This window comes from Paramacrobiotus metropolitanus, unplaced genomic scaffold (assembly GCF_019649055.1).
Source record: "Paramacrobiotus metropolitanus isolate TYO unplaced genomic scaffold, Prichtersi_v1.0 Parri_scaffold0000007, whole genome shotgun sequence".
NCBI lineage: Eukaryota > Metazoa > Tardigrada > Eutardigrada > Parachela > Macrobiotidae > Paramacrobiotus > Paramacrobiotus metropolitanus.
Window position 1 is genome coordinate 1,841,852 of NW_026570227.1, and position 24,451 is coordinate 1,866,302.

A 24,451-nucleotide genomic window follows, 5' to 3' on the forward strand; every position below is an offset into this window, starting at 1 on the left:
TCTGAACGCGCATTCTCGGTGTGGAATTCGGAATTTCCATTTTTAAGTGGAATTGGAAAAGGAAGTCGCAGCTTAGCTCGCCACGCCGTGCCTGCGCTTTATCGTGCCCTGCGATCTCGCGTGTTTAAACGTGTTTGGCAAAGCAGGCAAAGTGCATCGTCTGCAGTTGTGTTTCATTCATTTTGACAACATTTTGATGATGCCCAGCAGCCAACACGTTTTTTGAGAAAGTCTGATGTTCAACAGTGATTGCTGCTAATTATTCCGCCATTGTTTAAGGATCTTCTAAGTAAATGCTGACGCGCAGTTAGCTGTGATAATGGCTGCGTCGCCAGCTTTCTTAACCAGCCTCTTGACTTTGCTGAAGAACGCGTGAATCATTCATCGCGAATTTCGTGGTAAGAAGAGTAGAAGACCGTTATAATATTACCTGTCGCTGGCGCTTATCGCACCGTATTTACTGTTTCATAATAATATAATATTTACGTAGTTGGCGGATTGTTTTGATCATTCCCCTGTGCTAATCAGATCGACCTGTTTGCCTGTCGCTGATAACGTGAAGGCTGTTGATTTCGGCGTGTCTGGTTTTGCCAGGAAAATCGGAGCTGTATTTTGGCCTGGATCGATCCGGAATTTTATCCGTTATTTTTTACATTTATCTGGATTGCTAATCCGACGTTTTAACAAAGTGTGATCGGATTGGGACGCACAGAATGCGCTGAATCGCGATGAGGTGAGATTTGCAGATTACGGCGTTGTGTTATGCAACGCGGGTTCGTCCACGAGCTTTCTGCTTGGTTTAACGGTTTCCGCTAGCGAATTAATCCTGTTAAGTGTTATGTAAAAGAACAACATGTGCATCCTAATGCATCCTAATGGCGTCGATGCTTCCGCCGTAAAATCGATAGAATTTAATTTTGAGGATTACTTCCCTTTCGCTGATTGCATTTGGTCGCGGTTGTGATGTGCCGTTTTTATTCTTGATTAATTTGATAATAATTTGCGGAATTTTTCTGGCCGTTATAAATGTGGTGTGTACATTATCGATGCCGCCATAAATCGATAAAATTTAATTTTACGGATTTTTCCCATTTGTTGATTGCATTTTGCCCTGGTTGTGCTTTGCATTTTTTTTGCGTTTTTGGTTTTGCATATAATTCGCGGATATTTTTTGAAGTTTATAAATTTTCATCTTGAATAATTTGGAAAGTTTTAATTGGCTGCTCAAAAACTTTTTCTCGTTTGATTTGCAAATAATATGCGAATAGTTTTTTGTGATTGCAATTTTTTTCCTCCTAATTTGGAAATAATTGACTGGTAGTTTTTGGCCATTACCTTACACGTGATGCAATCCGCTGTGAGGCGATTGCATATTTCTGCAGCAGCAATTAAGCGAGGTAGGCCGATCCGTCGCGATCGCGCAGCACATTGCAAATCGCATTCTCCGCGCGGAATGCCGTGAGACAGCGTGGCGCGGCTGCTTGTTCGTTGGGTTTTTTTGCACTGAACACTACTTGGCGTATTAGCGTTGGAATGCATATTTCTGATCCTACTAAGCCTGACAAATTGCCGACATGCCAGTTGAGCGTTTTTGTCCGTGTAAATCGTAACGTCGTCAGCTAAGCGCCGATACAGGTCAGTGGAAGTGTAACACTAAGCGGCCACTATCACCCTGCGTTTTATTGACAAAAACATCACATCATCCGCCAGTGATCTGATCGGCGCCGGAAGCGACACTGCTGTCGCTGCGATCAGTTATGAAACATTTCCTTCTCATCTCACGAGGCACTTTGCCGTGTTTTGCATAGTGTCGATACATTGCGATCGCCCTAGGAAAAATCCCGTTAATTCGTTTGTGCTGGTGAATTCTGCAGTGCTTGAGGAATTTATTGGAAATTGAATGATCAATTTTGTATGACAGGGAGGAAATTAGCGGTGATTTGTATGTGATGCGGATGAATACAAACAGGTTTGTTAAAATTCATCCAAGTGGCGCGCATTGTTGGTTGATGAACATATCGGCGTTGTTTTCGGCTGCACCTTTGCGTGCTTTTTGCTAATGCTTTATGTAGAAAATGGCATTATTTCGCGGGTGCCTTTTCGCGCCAGTTATTCGCCATAATATGCCCTGTCAGCTGGTGCGCGGTGCGTGCAGCGGCAGTAATATTTTCCCGGTAGAGGTTTTCACGAAATGAATACATCACGGAATGCTTGTTCGACTCGTGTAGTTTTCCGATTATGATCAGTCGCTGTTTGGTAAATGCCGATTGTCGATAAAATTGGCGCGCGCACGGTGCAAAGTACAACGGGTGATTTTTATGTTTTCATCCGGTTTCGCTGCGCTTCAAACATGTAATGAATGTTTTGGGTATTGTTCGTATTTTTCCGGGAGAATGTTATTGAACTATTTAACATTATTTATATTTTTTGCGGAAGTCTGTGATTTAATTTAGTATTTAATATTATTCGTATTTGGAGTTTGTTATTTACTGATTTAATATTATTCGTATTTTTTGCGGGAGGAAATTGCAGCAAGCGTTTCCCCTTACAAGTTAGGTAATTAGTGCTGCTCAGCGTTTCGGAGTATTCGTCGACATAATTGCGTCTGCGTTTGCAGTGGTCGAGCTGGTTTCGTCTGGGTCGTGTTGGTTAAGTGAGAGCCGGGGCCGTTGTGTGTTGTTGTAACGCGGAATGGCCAGCGGAAGCGCGGCGCCGCCCTCCTCATCCGGCGTGGATCCGGATACGCCGCGTAAGGAGGATTTGGAGCTGCTGGCCATGCTGGAGGCGCAGAACCGGTTGATCGAGCAGGACGCCAAAGCCAAGGCCTCCATCCGGCCGCCCTGCGCCCCCAAGGGCCACTCGCGCCAGCACAGCACCGCCAGCGCCGGCATGGGCAGTCTCGGCAGCGGGACCACCGGGACGACGGCGGCCGGGCCGCCCAATCGCTCCAGCGGCAGCTCGCCCGTCGAGCATCTCCAGGATGAGCATTTTGTGCAGTGGGGCCAGATTGTCTCCGACTGGGATATGTATGTCAAGCGGAAGAATCATATTCTCAAGGTACGCTGCATTCTCGTTTAATTTTTCACCAGTCTGCTTCAATTTCACAAGAGAATAAATATTTAACAATATCTGCATTATTAATTCTTAATATTATTCGTATTGTTGCGGGAGAATGTTTTGATTATTTAATATTTTGCATATTTTCCAGGAGAATATTGTTTAAGTATTTAAAATTATCATAATTTTGTGGGAAAATATTATTGAATCATTCAAAATTATTCGCATTTTTACGGGGTGTATTATTAGTATTGTTCAAGGTTATTCGCATTTTTACGGGTATTCATTTAGAGCATATATTCATGGTTTTTGTTCATTATTTACTGTTTTTTTGCGCATTAATTCGGTTGTTTATTTGGTCGTATAACGACTCGTATTGGTTTCGTCTTTATTTACAGTAGTTTTGTCTGTTGGTGTGTTTTTGTTTGTATTTGCTTTGTAAACACGGTAACACGTGTTCTGGTTGAGCGGGAAAGTGGGAACGGGCAAAGACGATTGTTTTCTTGGCAGGAAATGGTGCGGCAAGGTATTCCCGCGGCGTACCGTCCCATTGTGTGGCAGTTGATGTGCCAGACGTACATTTCGCCAGTGCGGGAATTATACTACGGTTATTTGTCACAAGCGTCGCCTTTTGAAAAGCTCATCGGCCGGGACATTGCCCGCACCTATCCCAACCACGAGTACTTCAAGGAGACCAACGGGATCGGCCAGGAAGGCCTCTTCAACGTCATGAAGGCCTATTCGTTGCATGACCGGGAAGTCGGGTCAGTGACGTTTAATATTGCCGGCTTTTTAAGCGTTGTGATTTGAAATTGGTTTAACAACAAAAATGTCACGGATCGCTTTGGAATCGTCCACTGAATAATTTGGAATTATTGAGCATTTATACTCGTATTGGTAAAGTTTGGAATTATTGAGCATTTATACCTTGCAGATAATTTATTAATTTCGAAAACATAATAGTGGTTGAATGAATATGAGTTGTTCGGGCAGTTTTTAGTTTTTACTGTGTAAAATTTTTAGAAAATTAGCGAAATAAACGGGAAAACTGGAAATTATCGAGTATTTGTTCTGGATAAATTTGCAGTAATTGAAAATAAAGTTTAATGATAATGAGCGATGCTTGCAGATACTGCCAGGGCAGCGCGTTCATCGTGGGATTACTGCTGACGATCATGTCGGAGGAGGAGACCTTCTGCATCCTGGTGAAATTGATGACGGACTACCGGCTGCGCGAGCTCTTCAAGCCCAACATGACGGAGCTGGGCCTGTGCATGTACCAGCTGGAATGCCTCATACAGGTCGGTCAAATTCAAATACACTCGCTTTGTGCCGTCGCCGGACCGCCGGCACCGGCGACGGCATTGTCGCGCACTCGGCAGCGCGTCGCACTTTGACACCCACTTGACAAACACACCGGCGCACTGAGCGCCCTCCTGTTTTTAAGCGTTGGAAAATTTATTTATTTTTGGGAAAGTTCTGATTGGGCGCCGTGAAAATCTTGCGAAAGGGGTGGTTGATTACGCAACAATTTGGTGCGATTTTATGGGGAGCGATCGAGTCGGTGGTGCGAAAAGGCAAATAGGTCGTCAAGGCGGTTTATGACTGTGTCGAACTCGGCAAGGCAAACACATAAACATGGTTTAAATACGGTTTTTATTCTGCGGAGGCGCTTTATCGTTTGGAAATGTTTCCCCGCTTCAAAACACTGCTGTTAATTTTCGCTAAATTTTTTAAATAAAATTATTATTTATAAAATAGAATTATTATCCTTTAAATAAAAATACGTTTATTATTGAAGTTTCAATTAATTAAATTAAACAAATTAACTTGCGGAAATTATGTTTCGTTGAAGATGTTTTTGAAGGTCCGCTTGCAGAAGGCGTCCTTTTCTCGATAAATATGTAATTAAAATTGAATTAATTTTGAAATTATTTTTCGGAGATCCTGTAGCGTTGAAAATTCCTTCAGTTTCGAATTGAAAAAAATTGCAGTCAATTTTCGCCGAATGTTTTACATTGAATTATGATACAATTTATTTTGCGGAGAAGCTGTTTTGTTGGAAGCTTGCTTTTCCGCTTGGAGAAATTGCAGTTAATTCTCGGTAGAATTTAATGCGTGGAAAAGTGTGATATGTGGAAAGGGAAATGGAGCGGCGCTTTCGCCGATCTGAACGATGAAACGATTGTGTCTGGCGGGCATTGGTCTAGTTGCGTTAATGGAGTAGTGAATCTAGTGCTGTCTGCTAATGCAGTTATCCATCACGCAGTCGGTTAAGCCGACCGGCCTTGAACTTGCGTCGGCAATGTGGGTCGGCGTGTTATGAGAAGAAATATGGGCGGTTATTATTTATTAGCGTGTTTCTCCATTTGTGTGTCAATATGTGCACATTGCGCAGCTGACCATGTACGGCAGATTTTACTATAGTACACACGACCCAATTACGCTCACGTTGGGAGGCGTGTGAGAAAAAATGCAAACAGATTAGGCGAATTAAGGAGAAATTTATCTAGCATTAAAACAAAAACAAAAACACACGTCAAGGTGAGAAAGACGTTGTTGGGTGATTGCAGGAGATGATTCCGGATTTGTACATCCACTTCCAGTCGCAGAGCTTCCACACGTCCACCTACGCGTCCTCCTGGTTCCTGACGCTGTTCTCCACGAATCTGCCCATGGAGCAGGCGTGCCGGGTCATGGATGTGTTCATCTCCGAGGTCCGTTGGCCGAATACATTTTGAATGATTTTTATTGTGAATTATTTTTGGAAAATTTTGAATCGATGTTCGGCAGGGTATGGACGCCATATTTCGCATCGCCATTGCCATTCTGCAGCATTTCCGGGCGCACTTGCTCCAGCAGGACATGGAAGGTACGGACCATTTTTTTTTGTTTGCATTGGAGATTTTGGCCGTTTTTTTACGTTTTTTAAAAATGTTTTTGTAGTAAATTTTTATTTTATATATTTATTGGTCGATTTTTTCTTTTTCGTTCTTTCGTTAATGTTTGGTACTGTGTTCTCAGGTGTACTGGTTTGTCTATTTATTTGTTGGACTTTGCTTTTTTTAATGGTATTTTATTTCAGTTTTTAAGATTTATTTTATTTTAGTTTTTCATTGTTACGATGCGTGGCATTTATTTTTTAATGTTTCGTAAATGCGTGCGGTTGTGTTCTTATGTTTGTTTGTTTATTTGTTCGTTTTGCATTGAATTGTAAATTTGATCTACAGTATCATCTTGTTTGGTTTTCTATTATATTTTTTATTTGTAGTTGGATTTTTCGGTTTAATTGATTTTTAATGGAATTTTATGTAGGTATGCTAAAGTGCCTGCAGAAAGACTTGCCGGTGCTGTTCGAGACGAACCCTCACGGCATCATGAACGCGTCGTACGTGGTGAAGCTGAACGTGAAGAAGATGAAGAAGCTGGAGAAGGAGTACATGGCGCTGAAGAGCCGCGAGCAGGAGGACATGGTGGAGCTGCGCCGACTGCGCACCGAGAACAATCTGCTGCGGCAGCGCGTGGGGAATCTGGAGCAGGAGACGAGTGAGCTGGCCGACCGGCTGGTCAAGGAGCAGATCGAGCGCCAGCACGAGAACGACGAGGCGGGCCGGGTCAGACGGGAGATGGAGCGGATGCGGCGTGACAAGGAGGAGCTGGAAGCGAAGCTGGCGCGCGCCAACCACGCCGTCAAGGCCATGCAAGATGTAATTTACACAACTTTATTTACAGTAAACTTTCCGATTTAACGATAAAATTGTCAAATTGAACCATACAAATTTATCAGCAATAAGATTCGTGATTTTTTTATGGATTCTCGCAGCAAGTATCGTTGAAAATCACTTCTAAAAATGTTTAAAATCATCTGTGTGATTTTTGAAATTAATTTTAAAGTATTCAAAGTTGCGGTATCTGTAGTATTAAAAAAAATGTTTTGAATTTTGAAAATGTCCGTAGAATTTTCAAAATTGCTTCTAATTATTCCTAATTTTTTTTAATATCTTTAGATTTTTTTAAAATGATTTTTTAAATTTAAGGTCTGTGGAATTTTTGAAATTAATTCTGCTCTGTAATGTTTTCAAGGTTATATGTAGTATTTTGCAAAATATTTTTTATATTTTGGATATGTCCATAGAATTTGCAAAATTGCTTGGTTATTTGTAAATTTTTTAAAAATATCTTGAGAATTTTTCAAATTTATTTCTAAAATTTCCAGAACGTCTGTAGGATTTGAGAAATTGATTGTAAAATGGTCAAAATGTGTTTGTATAGCAAATGTGCGGCACGGCCGGGACGCCGGGCTTCAACATGTACCAGAAGGACGCGGAGATCTCCAAGCTGCAGAAGGAGCTGCGCGCGGTGCGCGTGCGCGAGGTGGACTGGCAGAAGACGATGCGCGAGCTGAAGGAGCGCGTGCAGGAACTGGAGGAGAGCAACCGGCGCATGCGCGACGCCCGCCCCGAGCACGGCGTGGCCCGCATGCAGGAGGAGCTCACCGCCGTCAGGATGCGTGAGGCCGAGGCCAACCTCTCCATGCGCGAACTGCGCAAACGCGTCGCCGACCTCGAGACCGAATGGCAGGTAAATTCGCAATTTTCTTATTAATATTAAATCATTTAATAATTGTTTGTATTTTTATTAAGCGATAAATCACATAATAATTCATTTTATAATCATCTATATTTAACTTAATTTTATTTACTCGTAGTATTATTTTGTAATTTTATAATTTATCTATCGCGAGCATTTTTCGTCGCAAAAAATAAACAGTGGAAGGCATGAAATTGCTAAATTAACTGGAATTTTGTTGAGTGATAAATCATATATCATCCGCTCTTTTTTTTTTATAATCCACGTTTCACTTATATTTTATTACTTGTTTTATTTTTCATCATGCTTTATATTTGATCTTTCGAGTCAATTTTTTTATAAAAGAATTTAGCAATGAAAAGAAAGAAAATCGTTAAAATTATGTAATTAAAAAATTGGCTGCTGTAGTTGGATAATTTTTTAATTTCTTTGCAATAATAAATAATAATTTCTGGATGCCGGTGAATTTATTTCCGACGTTGCGGCGCTTCGTAGCGGCATCTGGCGCGCCATCACACGCCCAACGGCCCGACACAGTCCGGCTCGTTAAGCAAGAGCGCCGCGTCGAGCAGCGTGGCGGCGTTGAGCAGTCTGAGCGTGCAGCAGCTGCAGGAGGAGCTGATGACGGTGCGGCTGCGCGAGGCGGAATCCCTTGCCGACGCCAAGGAGATCCGGCAGAAGCTGATGCAGGTGGAGAGCCACAACAGCTTCCTGCACAACCAGCTGCGCCGCGCCGAGGACGACCAGCGCAGCGTCAAGAAGGCGCACGAGCAGCTGGAGGAGGCCGTTCACGCGCTGGAGGATCGACTGAAGGAGGAGCTCAACAAGCGCGAGGATCTCGAGGCCGAAGTCAGTCGAATTGTTTTAGTTCAGGGAGAAATGTTTGAAACTCATGAGAAAAACGAATATTAAAAGCTTCTTTATGAAATTTATTTATAAATACTTTGAATGCTTCTTTTCAGTAATTCTTCGTGATATCTATTTTAAAAGCGTTTTTGAATAGTCCTTTTAAATTTTCTTTATGATATTTGTTGCAGATCTTTCTTTAAATGTTTTTTTATATAAAGCATGAATTCATTTATTTCAAAAGAACGCACGAATCTGAAATATTGTTTGCTGGAAAAAAATGGAAAATATTTCCCTTCTAAATAAATTTTGCTTAATATGTTGTTTTGTATTAATAAATAAACGGCTGTTCCCTTGCGAAAAATGATTTTAGGCATAAAAGACCGCGAAAAAGCGTCTTACGTATAGCGAAATGAAATGTAAGAAATTTCAACCGATTAGATTAATTTCTTGGTGTTTTTTACTTGTAGTTGCGGACGTGCACGGCCATCTCGGAGTTGTGCGAGGCCGACAAGAACCAGACGATCGCCGTGCTGGAGGCCCGCCTGGCCGAGCTGGAGATCCGCAACGAGGAGCTGCGGACGCTGGAAGCCCTCCGGGAGACCGAGGTGAGCGGAACGTGTCCGGATGATATTTTGCAGTGGTTTAAAATGATCATTTTTGCAGGACAGTTAGCGGCAGCGTTACTGTTGTAATTTGTTTATTTTATTTAATTTAGTTTTATTTTTTTGTTATTTTCTGATTATCATTTTGGTTTGCAGGGAGTGTGAGTTATTAGCAATGATTTCCGGCTCAAGTTTTTTGGCAATGATTTTGTGATGATCTTTGTTTAATATTTTACATGTGATCAGATTTATTTAATATCGTTTTATTATGGTTTTATATGATTAATTTGTTCTTTTTATTTTTAATTATAATATTTTTAATAATCCGTTTTCTTAACTTCTTGTTTCAAGTGTGTGATTAGTGATTACTGTGGGAACAATTATATATTTCCGGTTGAAGATTTCTTGCAGCTGTTTTTGTGGTGCAAATTATTTTAATTTAATTTTGTTTTGATTTTTGGTTGTCTTTTATTTGACCTTGGTTTATTTGTTTGGCGGCGCTCGTGCAGAAGAACGTGCGGCGCTACCGGGAATCCTTGTCGGTATCGAGTTCGGAGGGCGACGCGGCGCCGCTGGAGACCGCCGGCACGGAAGTCCGCTCGGCGCCCAACGCCAGCCAATAATAACTGAACGGTGCCTTTTCCACGGACTGATACGCTCCGGAATTTGTTCTCAAGGAGGAAGATTATCAAAAGCGGATTTTCTACGGATTTATTGTTACAGCGAGGGTGTATACAGTGTGTACAGCCGGTTTCGGGGGCGGTTGGCCCTTTCGCTCGGGGGAAAACGGGGTGCGGGGGGCTGTTTTTCTGTTCTTAACTGTGATTTCGCATGGTTTTCTGTACGAAGAATGAATAGCAATAATAATATAAAAAAGAGCCTTTTTATGTGTCATTTTTAAATAGATTTATTAACAGGAAATGCTGGCGGGGAATAAATTGTTTTTATTTAAAGGCACGCATGGAATTTATGGAAATAAAGGGAATAAAAAATCAATAAATGGAAAAAATAAAAAATAAATGGAAAAAGGAAAGAAAAACTGTATTTAATAAGAAAAATCTGTAGAATAATTAAGTTTTTTCTGTATAGTGTCGCGTGGTTGGTTTTAGTAGGAGCGGGTGCGGCCGGCGCCCTGGGCGGTAGCGGCGTGCACCCAGAAGGTCTGCATGTGTCCTTTCCCCTGTTAACGACAAAATCGCCGCACTGATAGCGAACGCGTTAAAAATTGTTGATCGGGATGTACGGACCTTGACGATGACGTCGCCGCGCGGCAGACAGACAAAGTCGACGCAGTTCTGGATGAGGTGGGCGGTGGCGGCGCTGACGTGCAGTTTGCCGCCGGCGCCGTAGCTCTCCATGCGCGAGGCCACGTTGACCGTGTCGCCGAATCTGCAGACGTTCATTTTATTAACAGAATACTGCTCGGAGTATCGTTTAAAATTCGGCTTACATGCAATATCGCGGCACTTTGGTCCCGATGACCCCGGCGGCGCACGGTCCTGTAGAACAACAACTGGCCGATGCGAAATATTATTTAATGATTAATTTATTAATATTAATATCATTTAAAAAATAAATATAATATGCCAATAATTACGTATGATATTGATCAATATTTCATATGTACTCGCTTACCGGAATGGATGCCGCAGCGCATCTGACAGCGGCTGAGACTGGTGGTCACCGGGAAGAAACAGCGCTCCAGTAACACGCTGGCCAGCCGGCATAATTCAATGGCGTGCTGGATGCCGGCGCACTGCGGAATCCCGCTGACCACCTGCCAAATCAGCGCTAATTTATCAAAATGATTAATTTTATGTATAAATCTGTATGGATAAATGGGCAACATTAACACATAAATCGATACAACAAAATACGTAAAAATATGCAAATGGATAATAACTAAGTCCGGCTGACCAGGGAGCAGTCGTTGACGGCCTCCAGTTTCTGGACGAAGTAGTTGGACATGACGCTGTCGAGGACGGCGTGGATGCGCGTCAGCGTCTCCAGGATGGCCGCCGGCGGCACATGCTGCGTCCAGTGCGCGAAGCCCTCCAGACTGGTGAAGCAGATGCTCACCTGCTCGAAGCACTCCGCCTCCACCGTCAGGTGGTTGCGCAGCCGCTCCACCACGTACCTGCAAGCACTCCACACTTATTTACATTAGCGGCAGACGTCCGCTTGACCCGGACACGTGACGCGCGTCTGACGATAAAAAACCTGCAGTACATCGCCAAACGACACAAAAAATGCGGAAAATGTACTTTTACATATAAAGGTCACGGATTACATATCTATGTCACGCAATATATATTACGGTAACAGGTCATATATAAAGATCACGGGTTACATATAAAGGGCACGAGTCATATATAAAGGTCACGACTTGTATATAGAGGTCGCGAGTTATATGTGAAGGTCACGAGTCATATATATAAAGGTATACAAACTTACTGCGGCAGCATCTGATTAAGCAGGCTGTCGCACTTGGCCCGCTCGGTGTCCATCTCGCGGGTGCGCTCATAGACGGCGGCCTCCAGGACCCCGGCGTACTTCCCCAAACGCAGCAGCACCCGGTCGATGACGGTGGTGGTGGGCGTGATGCCGACGGCCCGCGTGGCCTCCATCTGGTAGAAGGCCTCCAGGAAGCGGCGGGCTGTGGGGCGGGGCGCCGGGAGGCGTTGTCCGCAGCGTCGCAGGAGCTCCTCCAGTGCCGCCGGCGTCCCGACTGGGAGGGTCAGCCCGTCCTGGAGGGGCGCCGGCGCCCCGGTAAGGATGGTGTAGACGATGACCCCGGCGGCGTACATGTCGGCCGCCGGGGTGCGGAGCGGGGCGGGGTGGCCGGCGGTCTCCGGGGGGTCCCAGACGGTGCGCTCGGGAGAGGTGAAGAGGCGCTTGTTGATGCAGCGGATGATGGAGCCGTAGCCGTGCTGGCCGATTTTTAACGTGAAGTGCTCGTCAATCAGGCAGGAGGTGCCGCGGAGACGGCCGTGCGCCCCCGCCACCCAGTGCAAATACGTTAAGCCCTATATATAAAAACTTTAAAAATATGAAAGTGAGTAAATACTAATAAATAGTAACAAGTAATGATTTTATTTGTTTTGTATTTTTAAAAATTGTACAGTGTTTGATATTAATTCTTTTATCTGTTTTTAAAATATCAATAAATAAGAAAAGGTATTGATAATAATTTAGTGTGGTTAACTGTAATTACCTGGAATAAATCGGCAATAAATGAGTAATGGAAACTGCTATCCAGGGTCATCGTTTCCAGGAGATCGATTAAGGAGCCGCGCGAACAGTAGTGGCTGATCAGGAGAATTTCTTGATGGGTGAAGCCGACGCCGTGAAACCGGTTGACATTCTGGTGCTGTAAAGCATACAATCCGCTCTTTACAGTATAATCCGCTCTTTACAGATGCTCTTTACAGTATAATACTTTTTTATTGAGCGAAGCTCGCCAAGACACATAATGCGATTGAATACATACATACTTCTACATATGTAAATTTTGTTCTACTCTATATTTTAAAGTGTCAATAAAATCATACCAAGAACAGTTTTTGTTTAATTTCGTATGCATTAGTAATGGTACCTCCAGCAGCTGGATGGTGCTGCACAGCTGTCGAAACACCGGCTTCCCGTGCAGCGGCACCGGCTTGATCCACACTGGTTGACCTTTCCAGATGGCGTACTTCTTGCCCGAGATCATGCTCAGACTGGCGGTGGAGTCGCGGGCGAAATCGTCCGCCGAGATGAGCCACCAGGGCCGCGTATTAGCCAGCAGGCGGCGCGCGTACCTACGGATCATTTCAGTAATCTACCAACATGATAGATGCACGTGCGCCGCTTACTGTGTGATGATGAGCATGAAGAAGGCCAGGATCGTGCCACAGACCACGGCGATGACAATGGTCAGCGGACTGACGCCTGCAACGGAAATAGTCACGCTAAAGGTCACGGGGAAGAGGCACACGGTGTGTATACCGGGACTGCCGGTAACGGCGCAGGGTCCTTCGGCGTCGGAGTAGCCGCAGACCGGCACATCCGGGGGGACGCCGCCCGCCAGCCAGCTGATGTTCACGGCGTCCGTTAGGTTCAGGCCGCGCGATTGCGAATCGTACAGCGCGTACTGCTGCAATGTCCATGACTTTAGGCGATTAAGTAGGGACTATTTAGCAGGCTAGAGTCTCGTTCGTTATCGGAATTAGCCACTCTACAATATCGGAATCAAAAAAAGCGGAAACAAAGCGCAGTATATACCTGCATAGTCAGACTATCAAGGTCGAATGCATACACGTCCACGTCTAAACTGTGCGTGCGTTGGGCGTCAATGTGCACCTGGCCCAAGGAGGTGGTGAAGGTCTTATTGGCGGCGGCGGCGCGCGTGAACCCGGTCTGGCGACAGGCGTGGACGCCGTCCGTCACCAGCGACTCCGTGACCATTTTGGCGTACACTTCCACCGCGTTGACCGAGTTCTGCGCGGCGAAGGCGTCCAACGGCTGTGCAGCAGATGCGACCGTTACGCCGTCGGCAACACTAATTCACACATATATTTCCGCGTCTGACCTTTTCGTCGTCGGGAAAGGTGAAATTGGAGACCCGCTTGGCGTAGGCGATGAGGTAGTCGTTGGTGGTGTGCTTTCCCTTGCTTTCCGTGTGGCTCACCAGGAAGAACGTCGAGCGACTGATGTTCAGCAGCTGCAACCTTTTCTCAATTAAATACGGATCTATTTCGACGAATGGGAAATCACCTCGGGTGATGGATTGTCGAAATCGGAGAAGCGCCCGTACGACCCGGCTTGCTGCATGCCCTGCACGTTGAGAAACACCTGCATGACGCAACAAGGCAAAGGTCACCTTTAATGCTGCTTGCTACCTAGCTGCTGCTTTACTAACATATTGGCCGTTGTCAAATCCGCGCGCTGCTGCCAACGCCTGTTGAAAAATTAAGCCGACTATGTACAGTTATGCACAATCGGTTACAAAATGCGGTTGACCTTACCAAAACTCGCCGCGCCACCGATGTATCGCACATGAGGATGATCACTATAAACAGTACAATGTATTTCGACGTTTTTCGTTTCCGGACATTATAAACGTCGGGTAAGGATTAAAATACATCTAATGCGCATAAATCGCCGGCACCGGGTTCGAACAGAGAAGCGCTGGTTTGCACAGTATGCGTTACAACGAAGCATCAACGTTTTTTCAGCAACGTACAAAACGGTGGACGTACCTCGACTGCGGCGTCTGGCGCTGATAAGCGCCACCTCGATGGAGTCGTTGTCGGTGCCATTAAAGAGCAGTGTCTCCAGCCGGAAGCCGGTATCCTCGCCGCGCGGCTGCTGTCCGGCCTGCTCGTGCATGCCCTTGTCGAAGAGCGAGTAGAGCACCGTGAAGGTGGCGTTGTCGCGCAGGATGGACAGGTGGCGCCAGGCGAAGTGCCCGGCCACGCCCAGCACCGCCTCCGCCACGGCGCCGTACGTGCCGCCGATCATGATGGAGCTGGGGTACGCCTGCTCGTCCACGTAATCCGGGAAGCCGATGCCGCTGCACAACGTAAGGTTTCGCAGGATTACAGGTGCGTTCTGCCGAAACATGATTAATTTCTTGACTGACTGCTTACTTGACGAACAACGTCATCCCAAACTCTGTCGACAAGAAAGAACCATCAACGTCAGGATTTAAAAAAAATTTCATGTTTATGTTCCTATTCCATTACATTATGACATATTGCAGTCAGGCGATTGGATTTCTTATACAGTTCAGGTGCACTTACAGAGTATACGAATTCAGTGCTACGTGCCAAGTTGCAGTACGTATAACTTCCTTTAGGAGATACAGGATCGGGGCGTTAATTACGTTAGCGGCTTACCTCTAGCTAAGCTGGCAATGTTCTGGATCTGCAGGCTGGAACAGGCTGCAATGGAGCGCGGCACATATAGAGTTATATTAATGATTATTTTTTAATAAATGTTATCGGCCGCAGTGTACGGTAGTTCGGGCGCCATACCCTACCCTACTCCGGGCTACTCGTACGGTAGTTGAAGTGAAACAGTATGATAAGTGAATTAGCGATGGTCGCTTAAGTGAAACACCCGAACATGAAATTCCACAAACCAATTTTCGGGCGGGGACTAATCCGATTTTACAGGATATACTCTTTACAGAGTACTTGAAATTTTTAAAAAATCGGGAACCGTTTTCTTGCACTTGCGTCGCAGAGAAATCAGTTCAAGTTTTTTTTAAAAAATTCAAGTACTCTGTAAAGTCCACGCCCAGCATAATCGGCCGGTAACGAAAAGAACCAGAAAGAAATCGGTTTGTGGAATTCATCATTTCGGGTGTTTCACTTAAACGACCATGCGGGTAATTTATAACGTAGTATGTTAACGGCATATGACCGCATACATACCAGCCATGATGACCGCGTGGCACATGACCCCGTCCGATTTCACCTGGTCCCGGAAATAATGCTCGGCCAGTAGTCGCGGCGACGCGCCGTTCAAGTACCCGCAGGTACTGCGTGCCGGTTCCGCCAGGTACAGCGCCGTAAAGCGGATATCGTATAAGCCGCCGTATTTCCGGTTGACCAGCTGCAGACTATAGTTCAACGCGCCGCCCGTCCGCGGGATGGACGGCCCGAAACTGGGGTCATTGGGCAGGATGACCAGGTACTGCACCTGGAGACCGGCAGCGTCCGAGGTTATAAATACAGCGCCGAGAAGAACCACGCTACACCAGTACTGCATCATGCTGAACGCTATAGTCGAACATCGAAGACTGTTGGATTTTCTGTGAGGCGGCATTTCAGTGCCGGGTTGGCGCACACATTATACCAACAATCCCGCGGATGGGGATTAATACGGCCGCTTACCGGGAAATGTTGGCGCGTTTCCGGAGCGGGATTATGCGGCGGGTACGTAAATACCGGGCGGTATTAATTGTCGCGCTGGGACCGTTGGCGGGATTCAGCAACGGGGAAGAAAGACAGGGATCACTTGGGGGGCTTTAATCGGCCGGTGGTGGATGGATGGCGCTGTGAGCGGTGTTAGATAAGCGCCTGTATCAGCGCTGCTTATTGGAACAAACAGCGGCTGCGCATTTAATTACGTGGGAGGGCATTTTGCCGATGGTGTTGTTTATTGATTGGACCGGTGTGCGTGATTTGACAGTTTCATTGTTGATTTCGGAAATGCCGGTCAGGCGCGGTGAGATTAACCGGCGCCCGTGCCGGTAAACAATGCGGGAAACGTTTCCCGTTTGAAGCAAATGGAATCGTTACCGTAATGATCGTGTTTTTGCAGTTTTATTCTAATACATGTAACTGGTATTTTATTTTTGCTTTTTTATTCGGCAAAAATTGGTAGTTCTAACAAGCCTACGCAGGTACACGCTGATTAAAAAAATGCCAGAAATACGGCGCTAATGATTTTGGTTGTTTTTAAAGTTTAAATTTGAATCATTCTAAGTAGTATCACGCGAACGCCTTTTTTTGACTATTAATGGCAATTACCCAATAAATTCAATAGGATATGAATTTATTTTGCCAGTTTTATTCAGTTCGCTAATGGAGCTCGAAATATGGGCATAAATTCACGATGAAGAAAAACATTATTCGACATTTAATCTGAAAGTTGTATTATCATTTACACGCTTATGAAAAAAAGATCACAGACAATTTGGAGGCAGTGCACACTCAACGGTACATTACTCATGATGCTGTATAGTCTACACACAGCATAATCGGGCTTAATGTAAGCCGAGCCGTTTTCGAAACAATTAGCCGAGTAAAGCAATCGCAAAGTACGGCTGTCTTTTTCACTGGAACGGAACGTGGCAATTATTTAGCGTATTTATCCGGTGAGAGCGCCGAAGCCGAGGGCGGAGACCGGCGAGGAAATGCCCTTATAGCAGCGGCCGGCCGTCTTGGGGTTCATGACGTTGCTGCAGGTGCAGGGCGCCGGGCAGGGCTTGTACATGTTGCAGACGGCGCCGATGTCGCACTGCGGCGCCGCCGTGGTGGTCCAGGCGCTCAGGAGGAGGGAGGTACTGTTCATCGCCACACTGCTGTTCACCGGGGCCGGAGCTATGAAAACATTACACTGCGATAAGTGGCCAATCTTAATGGTATTTAGAAAATTCAATTTGTCGTATATATGTTGTGTTTAATTTAAAAATAAATTCCACGTCAGTTAAACATCGGATATCTAAGATTTTTTTACTACTCGTGCAGTGTGTTCTTAGAAAAAGTAGAAGCTGCGTTTGAACGTATACTGCGCAAACCAGCGCTTCTCTGTTCGAACCCGGTGCCGGCGATTTATGCGCGTTGGATGTGTTCCTGTTGCCCACTGTTTGTTGATTTATTATTACATTTTTCAACCGCGAATCGATTGACCGGTTTCCTGATTTTGGTGTCCTACATTGTATATTATGTGACCTTTCGCGGTGTTCTTACCGGGCGCGGGTGTCCCGACGAGGCTGGCGCTGGCGATCTGTCCCAGCAACGCGATGACGGCAGTGACTTCCGGTTTGTTGAGGGTCGTGGCGTTGGAGGCGGTGGCATTGATGATCTGCTGCACGACGCCCGTCAGCAGGTTGCCGGCGCTGACGGCCGGGGAGGGTCCGGTGGCGTTGCTGGCGTTCCCGGCAGCGGCGTGGGAGACGTCCAGCACCGTGGCCGCTGATGTATTGGTCACCGTGACCACGGAGGCGTTGACAGCGGAAGCCGGGAGGACGTCGCTCTCGCTGGATTTCGTTTCGACAGCCACCGGCAGTTTCCCCTGGTCCGGCGTTGAAATACTGCCGTTGCCATCCAGCATCGCTTCCACAATATAAAAGGTATACAGTCCCAAAAAACCAACAACAATTCCTTGCATTTTTATTAATGAAGAAAAAAGAACTGCAATGAAATCTGCGATCTAAGAATAACCTAAGAATAACCTAAGAAACCTTAGAAGCAACAACGAAGCAGATGCAAATCACAGCAAAACACTGCTGTAATCAGTTGCGTAAGGGAGTTGGTTGTGCAGCTTTTTTGTCAATAATTATTATTATTATGCCGGAGTAAATTTGCAGTCAAACAGAAATGAGGCCGGTGACGCTGGAAGCAATCGGGGCAATTTCCGAATTTCTTCTACTAGTCTGCTTTGTTCCGTTGTTTACACTCTCACCTGCTCATTGTTTTTACTACCGATTAATTTCTCCTTTAACGGCGTGAACCGCGCTGCAACGCAGCCGGCACGTGCCGATACAAATCAATACGGGCCGCTGCCGGGCGCAGCTACTTTAGTACAGCAGTTTCTGCGATGAAAATCGGAAGGAAATTCAGAATGGGTAGTTGGTCTAGTGTGCCTGCAGCAATACCACTTTCTCTTTCAAAGAATTCCCGTGCACACAGACGGATCAACTCTTTTTAAATTTTTTTTCTGTTTATTCTTTAACTATGTGTCAAATTTGGTTTCTTCTCGAGATTTTATTTGGTAATAAACATTTTGGCATGCGTTTCAATTACAGTTTTGCGGTTGTGATAGTAATACATTTATCTACGCGACAATTTACGGACCGCTGTCGCGGGCAGCTACTTTATTACAGCCGCTGCTTCGATGCAAATCCGTGTTAATTACTTTTTATGACTTGTGCTCGCGATTTCTGGGCATGTGTACTAGTCCGGTTGCTTATCGCAAATCAGGTAATGTATTTTGTTCTACAAAACGCTTTTCCCGGCACGCAGACGGATCAACTCTTTTTATTTCTTTTTGCTTGCGTTTCTTGCTCTATCAAGCAGATTCGATTTTTCCCACAATATTAGTGTAATTTACATTTATATTTCGGCAGCTGTTTTCTCTACGAATTATTTCAGTACACGAAAATGAATTTGTATACACATTTTATTTTTTGTCCTAGCCCGGTTAAAGGCAAAGTCCAACATACCGAATGTCGCTTAAAATGAATACTTCTACTGCAATAGGCAGAAAAATCGTTTAATTCACATATATATGTGAGATAGTTGGTCGAGTGTGCTTGCAGCAAATCCATTGAATGTGCAGACTAATACGGTTTACCATACCGGCACACCGCAAGATCAACTCTTTATAATTTTTTTTACTTTCGATATACTGCTTAACATCCAAATACATTTCTGCTTGCAACATATCTTATCCTTCTACAGCATTACTGATTAAGTGATCATTGTATCGCGCGGCATAAAGGAAAGATAACGGGGAATTTTACAGGATCAATCGCGGACAATTGAACGGATAACATATTAAAAATTTAAATGTATGGAGGAGATATGCCACACACTGCCACAATGAACAGTAAATGTACAGAACGATAAGACAACCAGGCGAAAGGTCATCTGAACAGCCGGAAGTCCAACGCGGCTGCTTTGAAGTGATAATTCTGTAGATAATTAGCGTGGCTTACAGTTAGTCGTGCAGCTGCGTGGTCCACCGGAAAGTAACCGCACTTTTCCAGTTGCTGTAATTAATTTCACCAATAATTACCGCTCGACTGTTCCTCGGAAGATCTTGCGTTATTCATTTCTCCTGCTGGACAATGAAGAGCCTAATATTCCTCGCAGCGTGCGGTGCTTTACTGGCTGGCGTCAGCGCATTTTCTCTTCAAGGTAAGTACGTTATGCAGTCTCTATAAAAAATATACAGTATGTACCATTGTCAAAATACCTAACTGATAACAGATTTTGCAATAATTGCTAGTAGTTCTTTAATATTTTTTCTTGTGTTTGTTTCTCATCGTTTATTATTGGTACGTTATTGCTTTATATGTATTTTCAGTATTCTTTTTTTCCCCTTATTCAGGCAACAGCCAAATAACATAACAACAAGCCTGCGCATATAGACACTATTCACACTAATAAGAAATTCCAGTTTACACGTTAAAGAAACATTTCAGTATGTTGACTAGCTGTAATTAAAGTAAAAGCAGCCACTGTAACTGCAGATGGGCAGAAATAGGCAGTAATTGTGCGTTGACAGGAGGTGCGGAGGCGCGGTTGCCGGATTGGATGCTGGCCAACCAGACGGCGTACGTGTACACGACGACGATGGAGGGCCTGATGCTGGCGGCGACGAACCTGGTGGTGAACGACATGTGCAACAGCTACGAGTGGGGCGCCTGGGGCCAGCCGCTGGCCGCGCACGTGGCCGGCAACATGAAGGCCTTCTTCCCCAACTACCACTGGCACGTCTTCATGCTGGACAACAAGCAGGGCGGCGGCAAGTTCGGCTACGACGTAAGTACCCTGCCATTAACCGTTCGTCACCCGGATAAATTAATACCTGTGTTTGTGCCGGCAGATCGACCCGGCCGTCGGCGCGCAGTACAGCGCCGAGTGCAAGTACAACCGCATCTACGTCTGGGGCAATCTGGTCGTGCCCTTCTGAGTGGATCCTTCCTTCTCCATGTTTCAACTCCGTTCACTGTACACAGCAACCATCAAGCGGATAAAACTGCTAGATGGTTTAAGAGAATAAGCAGTTTCGACCGACTAAAGGTCATTGTGGGGAAATAAAAATGAATACACCGGCACAGATGGCGTTATGCAATGATTTGCCCTTGGGCTTTGTGCTTGAACGTTGTACAGACGAGTGTGCTCGTCAGACATAAAGTACCGCACTGTAATTTACAAATGGCGTTTGCACACGAAACGCTTGGACAGCAAGCAACAAACCAGATAATAAATGAAAAGACAATATAATAACACATTTGCCCAAACGTACATCGCCAAGACGTCCAGTGTTCCGGGAAGCGCAGCGGAGATACGGGAAAACCGGAAGTTAGGAAAGTATAGCGGGCTGGCAGACCGCTACATTGTTCAACCGCTAGCGTTCGAAACTACGGGGAACATTTGGGCCGCTGACGAAGAAGTTCTTCAAAGATTTGTCGCGAAAGATTTGTGACTGTACAGGCAACCCTCGCTCGGTGTCCCATTTGAGATGGGATTTATCGCCGCCGGAGTGATGTGCCAGCAGCATTCGAAGGAGATGCTGAGGTGTTCCGTCATGCAGGAACTGTTCAGCAGCAAATGCCATAAGGCGCACACCCTATCAGACGCACACTGATCCGTAATGAAAAAAAACGAAACCTTTAATACGTATCATGTCATAAGTACAAACTTAGTACTAGAAAACATATGTATAACAGAAACACTTCCTCAATGCTATCCTGATCGGGAACTGAACCCATTACACAAATCGCATTCCCCCGTTGTATCTGGATAGAAAGTCGCTGTCTAAAAACCTCTTTGCGCACGTTCCTGGCCGGTAACGTAATTAACGTATGTAAATTGCAAAGGTCACAAACAGTCAGACTAGTGCCACCTGACAGCGCAGACTGGTGTTGGGAAAAGAGCGTTAGCACAGACATCCCGTACCGTTTGGCTGCCATGCGCGAGTGCAAATCCAAATGCGACAAGATATAGCGCAGCAACGACGGCGTCAGAACACGGACGCCGACATCCAACCCCAATGTATCAACTTCTCCATCTAAGAGTGGAATAATTATTATAGTGTAAGCCAGTGCCACAGCAAACCAAATAAAGGTCCCCATAGTGTCTATTTACAAGAGTTTAAGTTTGCTTAGCTTCTGCGCAGTTCTTCCCTTTCAAACTTCCACTATAGCTGCACAACATGCGGTGCGAAGCCTAAGAGCAGTTTCGAACAATCCCATTTCAAAAAAGGATAAATTTAAAGAAAAAAAAACGTTGCTGAGGTTTTCTTAGGTTTTCGCCGGGTATCGTAGGATTTCTTAGGTCTTCTTAAGTTTCTTGGGTTTTCCCAGTGTATCATGTATCTTGATGTTTATTTATTTCGCGACTGATGAAAGCTAGAACCTGTAGGATAAGTATGTTGCTAACCAATTTCAGTTGGGACATCATAACTGACGCGAAGCTCCCGATTATGGATCGGTGGTAGGTGGGCGCGGCTAGCTAAATGGGTCTCCAGGATTTTCGGCAGGATTTCCGCCATCGAGTGCGTTAGCCTTGCGTCGGTTTCCGGACTGACGAAAACAAACATGCAACCCTCGTTTTCGACGCGCAGATCGGCAGCAGTCCGGCAACCAGTCCCGGCTTAGCCGAAGTTTGGCTTCCACCGCCTCGTGAACTTGCTTTATGATGCGACATTTATCGGCCGGGGCTCACTGAGCACGGCGTTCGCTTGATCGAACGGTACGAAGTGTTTGGCGTACCTGCAACGCTCCAACAAGGAGGGTCCGCTGGGCGGGAGTTCACTGGCCATTTGGCGCAGATGCACCACCTGAAAACCAGCCTGGTACGCAGGGACATCGGTGTTGACAAGGTCGGTTTTGATGCACAACATCTGACAACACGGCGCCTGGTTACAGCCGACAATTGGGCTGAGCATGACGGCTGGCCGGAACCGGAACGGTCCGTTATCTTCATCACGCAGTGCCGCAAATACGGCAACGCTTCCCTGTATAGTTTCTGGGTAACCTAGTAGGATGGCAGCGGCCAGACGTCTTTTAAGTGCATCCAGTGCGCTTCGGTTGTTGTGGAGTCGAAGTGGATCAAGGCGCGGTCGTCGTTAAAATCCTGGATGTATCCCAGCCACCACGGGTCGTCAGCGTTGCGGACAACAACCGTGTTGTCATATTTCATTTGAGTATCAGTTACCAGCAGCGTCCGAAACAGCGGCATTGCTCCCAGCGAATTTACAGGGGCCTAAGGATAATAAATTCATCATTACAAGTAATAAAAAAATGATGAGATGTTGTGTCAGAGATCGGTTGCTGGACTTACCTTTTTAAGCCGTTTTACAGGCTGCATAATAGGTAATCTCCGGAAAGCTCAGCTGAATTTTTCAGCGATATATAAAATCCAACGAAAATACATAAGGCAAAACAGTATGCGATTTTCGAAAATTTGTGCGAAGACTTTTTGTGCGATTTTCGAAAATTTAAGCATATAATAAAGTATCCATGTGTGGTGATGTATAAGTCTGCACAGTCTGTGGCGTTGAAATATTGTGTATTCAAGCAGACGCAGTGCAAATCAGCGCATGTATACTGCGCTAAGTTTACTGGCGCTGCTTGTGACCAAAGTGGCCTCTATCCTACTGCCGGCCGGGTCTACCTACCCACCGGCATTAGTGCCGCCTCGACGGTTAGTTTTTTATGGTGTAATGGGTTTTATTATGCTAAGCCAGTTTAAACATCCAAACACACACAAGCGTCACACAGCATCAAAAGACAGCGGAGACATGCGGCTGAATCACAGAGAACATTTGATCTAAATTAGCCGAGGCTGGCGTCGTTCCCAGGATGGATGCCGCATTTCCACGTTGAATTTCGATGCTGAACCTCTGGCGCAGATACTCCGTTGCGCGTATCTCGCCCGTTTCCTGCCATATCATCCTGCCTGCTTCGCTGAGCAGCCGGGAGGCTTCCGGTCCGAGTGGTCCCACTGTCTCCACACCTGTACCTGTACCTGTCCTGGTACTTCACGGTTTTTTTCCGTTCGGCCTGTGCAGCTGCTGCTCCAGCTTGGGTTGATGTTGCTGCAACATGTGAAAGGGCCATCGTACACACACAAGTTACATCCCATGTTAACATTTTGCCTCGTTCCCATGGCACTAGGGTGACTCCGTCCGGGCGTATACCGTTGATACGCGATATTCCCAGTGGCTCGAGTTCTGTCTCGATGGTGGCTAAGGCGAATGCTCGTTTAAGCGTGGCGTTTAAACTACTGTGTCTTGATTTCCGGCCGTAAACAAAGCGCCGCCCCATACTGCTATCCGGTACCGGCATTGGTACATTGCTCGATTAGTAACATCCAAAAAGGATACTTCTACCCTATATTGTTGATTGTACACCGGACTTGTGATTGCGGTGGCTCGAAGGGATTGTTGTTATGAGCGGTCCTTTGCTGTGACTGCTAATCCTGACCGTAGATGATCCTGATTGTAGATGTTAAAGTAACTAAACAAACAGACCGCAGTTTTAAAAATTGGATCGGCTAATTTTTTACGTAATTCGCAGTCGTTTTTGAATGGTATTAACAGAGTGAATTACATTTTGTTTTTAAAATAAAGTGTGTGCCTTATGGCAGTTGGTTGAGCAGCTTCCAAATGACGGAGCGCACCAGCATCTCCTACGAAAGCTGGTGGCAAACTGAGCCCAAAGGCGAGAAGTTCATCCTTACAAGGGACACCGACAACTGTTTCAAGACGGCCGCTCTCCTCAGTCGCGTAATCAGCGCAAATACTAACCGTCTCACTGTCTTGAGAGTCTTCCCGCCAACCCACTCCGGATTTTTGCGTCCGATTTTCGAGGCCATGGAAATTCGCTTACCGATTCTGGTGGTCAA

General features: G+C 45.6%; 5 protein-coding genes across 11 annotated transcripts; 2 read left to right on the plus strand and 3 right to left on the minus strand.

Moving 5' to 3' along the window:
• Positions 1–138: 138 nt before the first annotated feature.
• LOC129582225 (EVI5-like protein) lies at positions 139–10,078 on the plus strand. Of its 7 annotated transcripts, none has more exons than XM_055473684.1 (12): positions 139–398; positions 491–733; positions 2,618–3,057; positions 3,568–3,821; positions 4,187–4,358; positions 5,631–5,774; positions 5,851–5,929; positions 6,373–6,764; positions 7,330–7,638; positions 8,143–8,496; positions 8,964–9,101; positions 9,608–10,078. In XM_055473684.1, exons 3-12 carry the CDS (start codon positions 2,692–2,694, stop codon positions 9,719–9,721), a joined length of 2,322 nt encoding a protein of 773 aa, XP_055329659.1. In that variant the 5' UTR covers positions 139–398; positions 491–733; positions 2,618–2,691; the 3' UTR covers positions 9,722–10,078. The 7 variants fall into 7 exon arrangements, with proteins under 7 accessions (XP_055329659.1, XP_055329660.1, XP_055329661.1 ...); XM_055473685.1 differs by having other exon boundaries at positions 529–733; XM_055473686.1 differs by having other exon boundaries at positions 595–733.
• Positions 10,079–10,162: 84 nt separating this feature from the next.
• On the minus strand, positions 10,163–12,419 carry LOC129582227 (guanylate cyclase D-like). Its single transcript, XM_055473693.1, has 7 exons — positions 12,313–12,419; positions 11,553–12,124; positions 11,016–11,235; positions 10,734–10,875; positions 10,549–10,597; positions 10,346–10,487; positions 10,163–10,278 (listed from the first exon to the last, which is right to left on the minus strand). The coding sequence occupies exons 1-7, from the start codon at positions 12,361–12,363 to the stop codon at positions 10,204–10,206; spliced, it is 1,251 nt and encodes a 416-aa protein (XP_055329668.1). The 5' UTR covers positions 12,364–12,419; the 3' UTR covers positions 10,163–10,203.
• LOC129582468 (uncharacterized) lies at positions 12,411–15,857 on the minus strand. The gene is made up of 12 exons (XM_055473981.1): positions 15,518–15,857; positions 14,978–15,022; positions 14,729–14,753; positions 14,339–14,652; positions 14,105–14,148; positions 13,999–14,037; positions 13,854–13,931; positions 13,669–13,800; positions 13,362–13,601; positions 12,953–13,233; positions 12,650–12,898; positions 12,411–12,468 (listed from the first exon to the last, which is right to left on the minus strand). Exons 1-12 carry the CDS (start codon positions 15,855–15,857, stop codon positions 12,411–12,413), a joined length of 1,845 nt encoding a protein of 614 aa, XP_055329956.1.
• A 791-nt stretch (positions 15,858–16,648) lies between these two features.
• Positions 16,649–18,136, minus strand: LOC129582230 (uncharacterized). The gene is made up of 2 exons (XM_055473697.1): positions 17,561–18,136; positions 16,649–17,191 (listed from the first exon to the last, which is right to left on the minus strand). Exons 1-2 carry the CDS (start codon positions 17,979–17,981, stop codon positions 16,959–16,961), a joined length of 654 nt encoding a protein of 217 aa, XP_055329672.1. The 5' UTR covers positions 17,982–18,136; the 3' UTR covers positions 16,649–16,958.
• Positions 18,137–19,533: 1,397 nt separating this feature from the next.
• Positions 19,534–20,653, plus strand: LOC129582232 (uncharacterized). The gene is made up of 3 exons (XM_055473698.1): positions 19,534–19,732; positions 20,103–20,359; positions 20,424–20,653. The coding sequence occupies exons 1-3, from the start codon at positions 19,663–19,665 to the stop codon at positions 20,508–20,510; spliced, it is 414 nt and encodes a 137-aa protein (XP_055329673.1). The 5' UTR covers positions 19,534–19,662; the 3' UTR covers positions 20,511–20,653.
• The last annotated feature ends 3,798 nt before the right edge of the window (positions 20,654–24,451 follow it).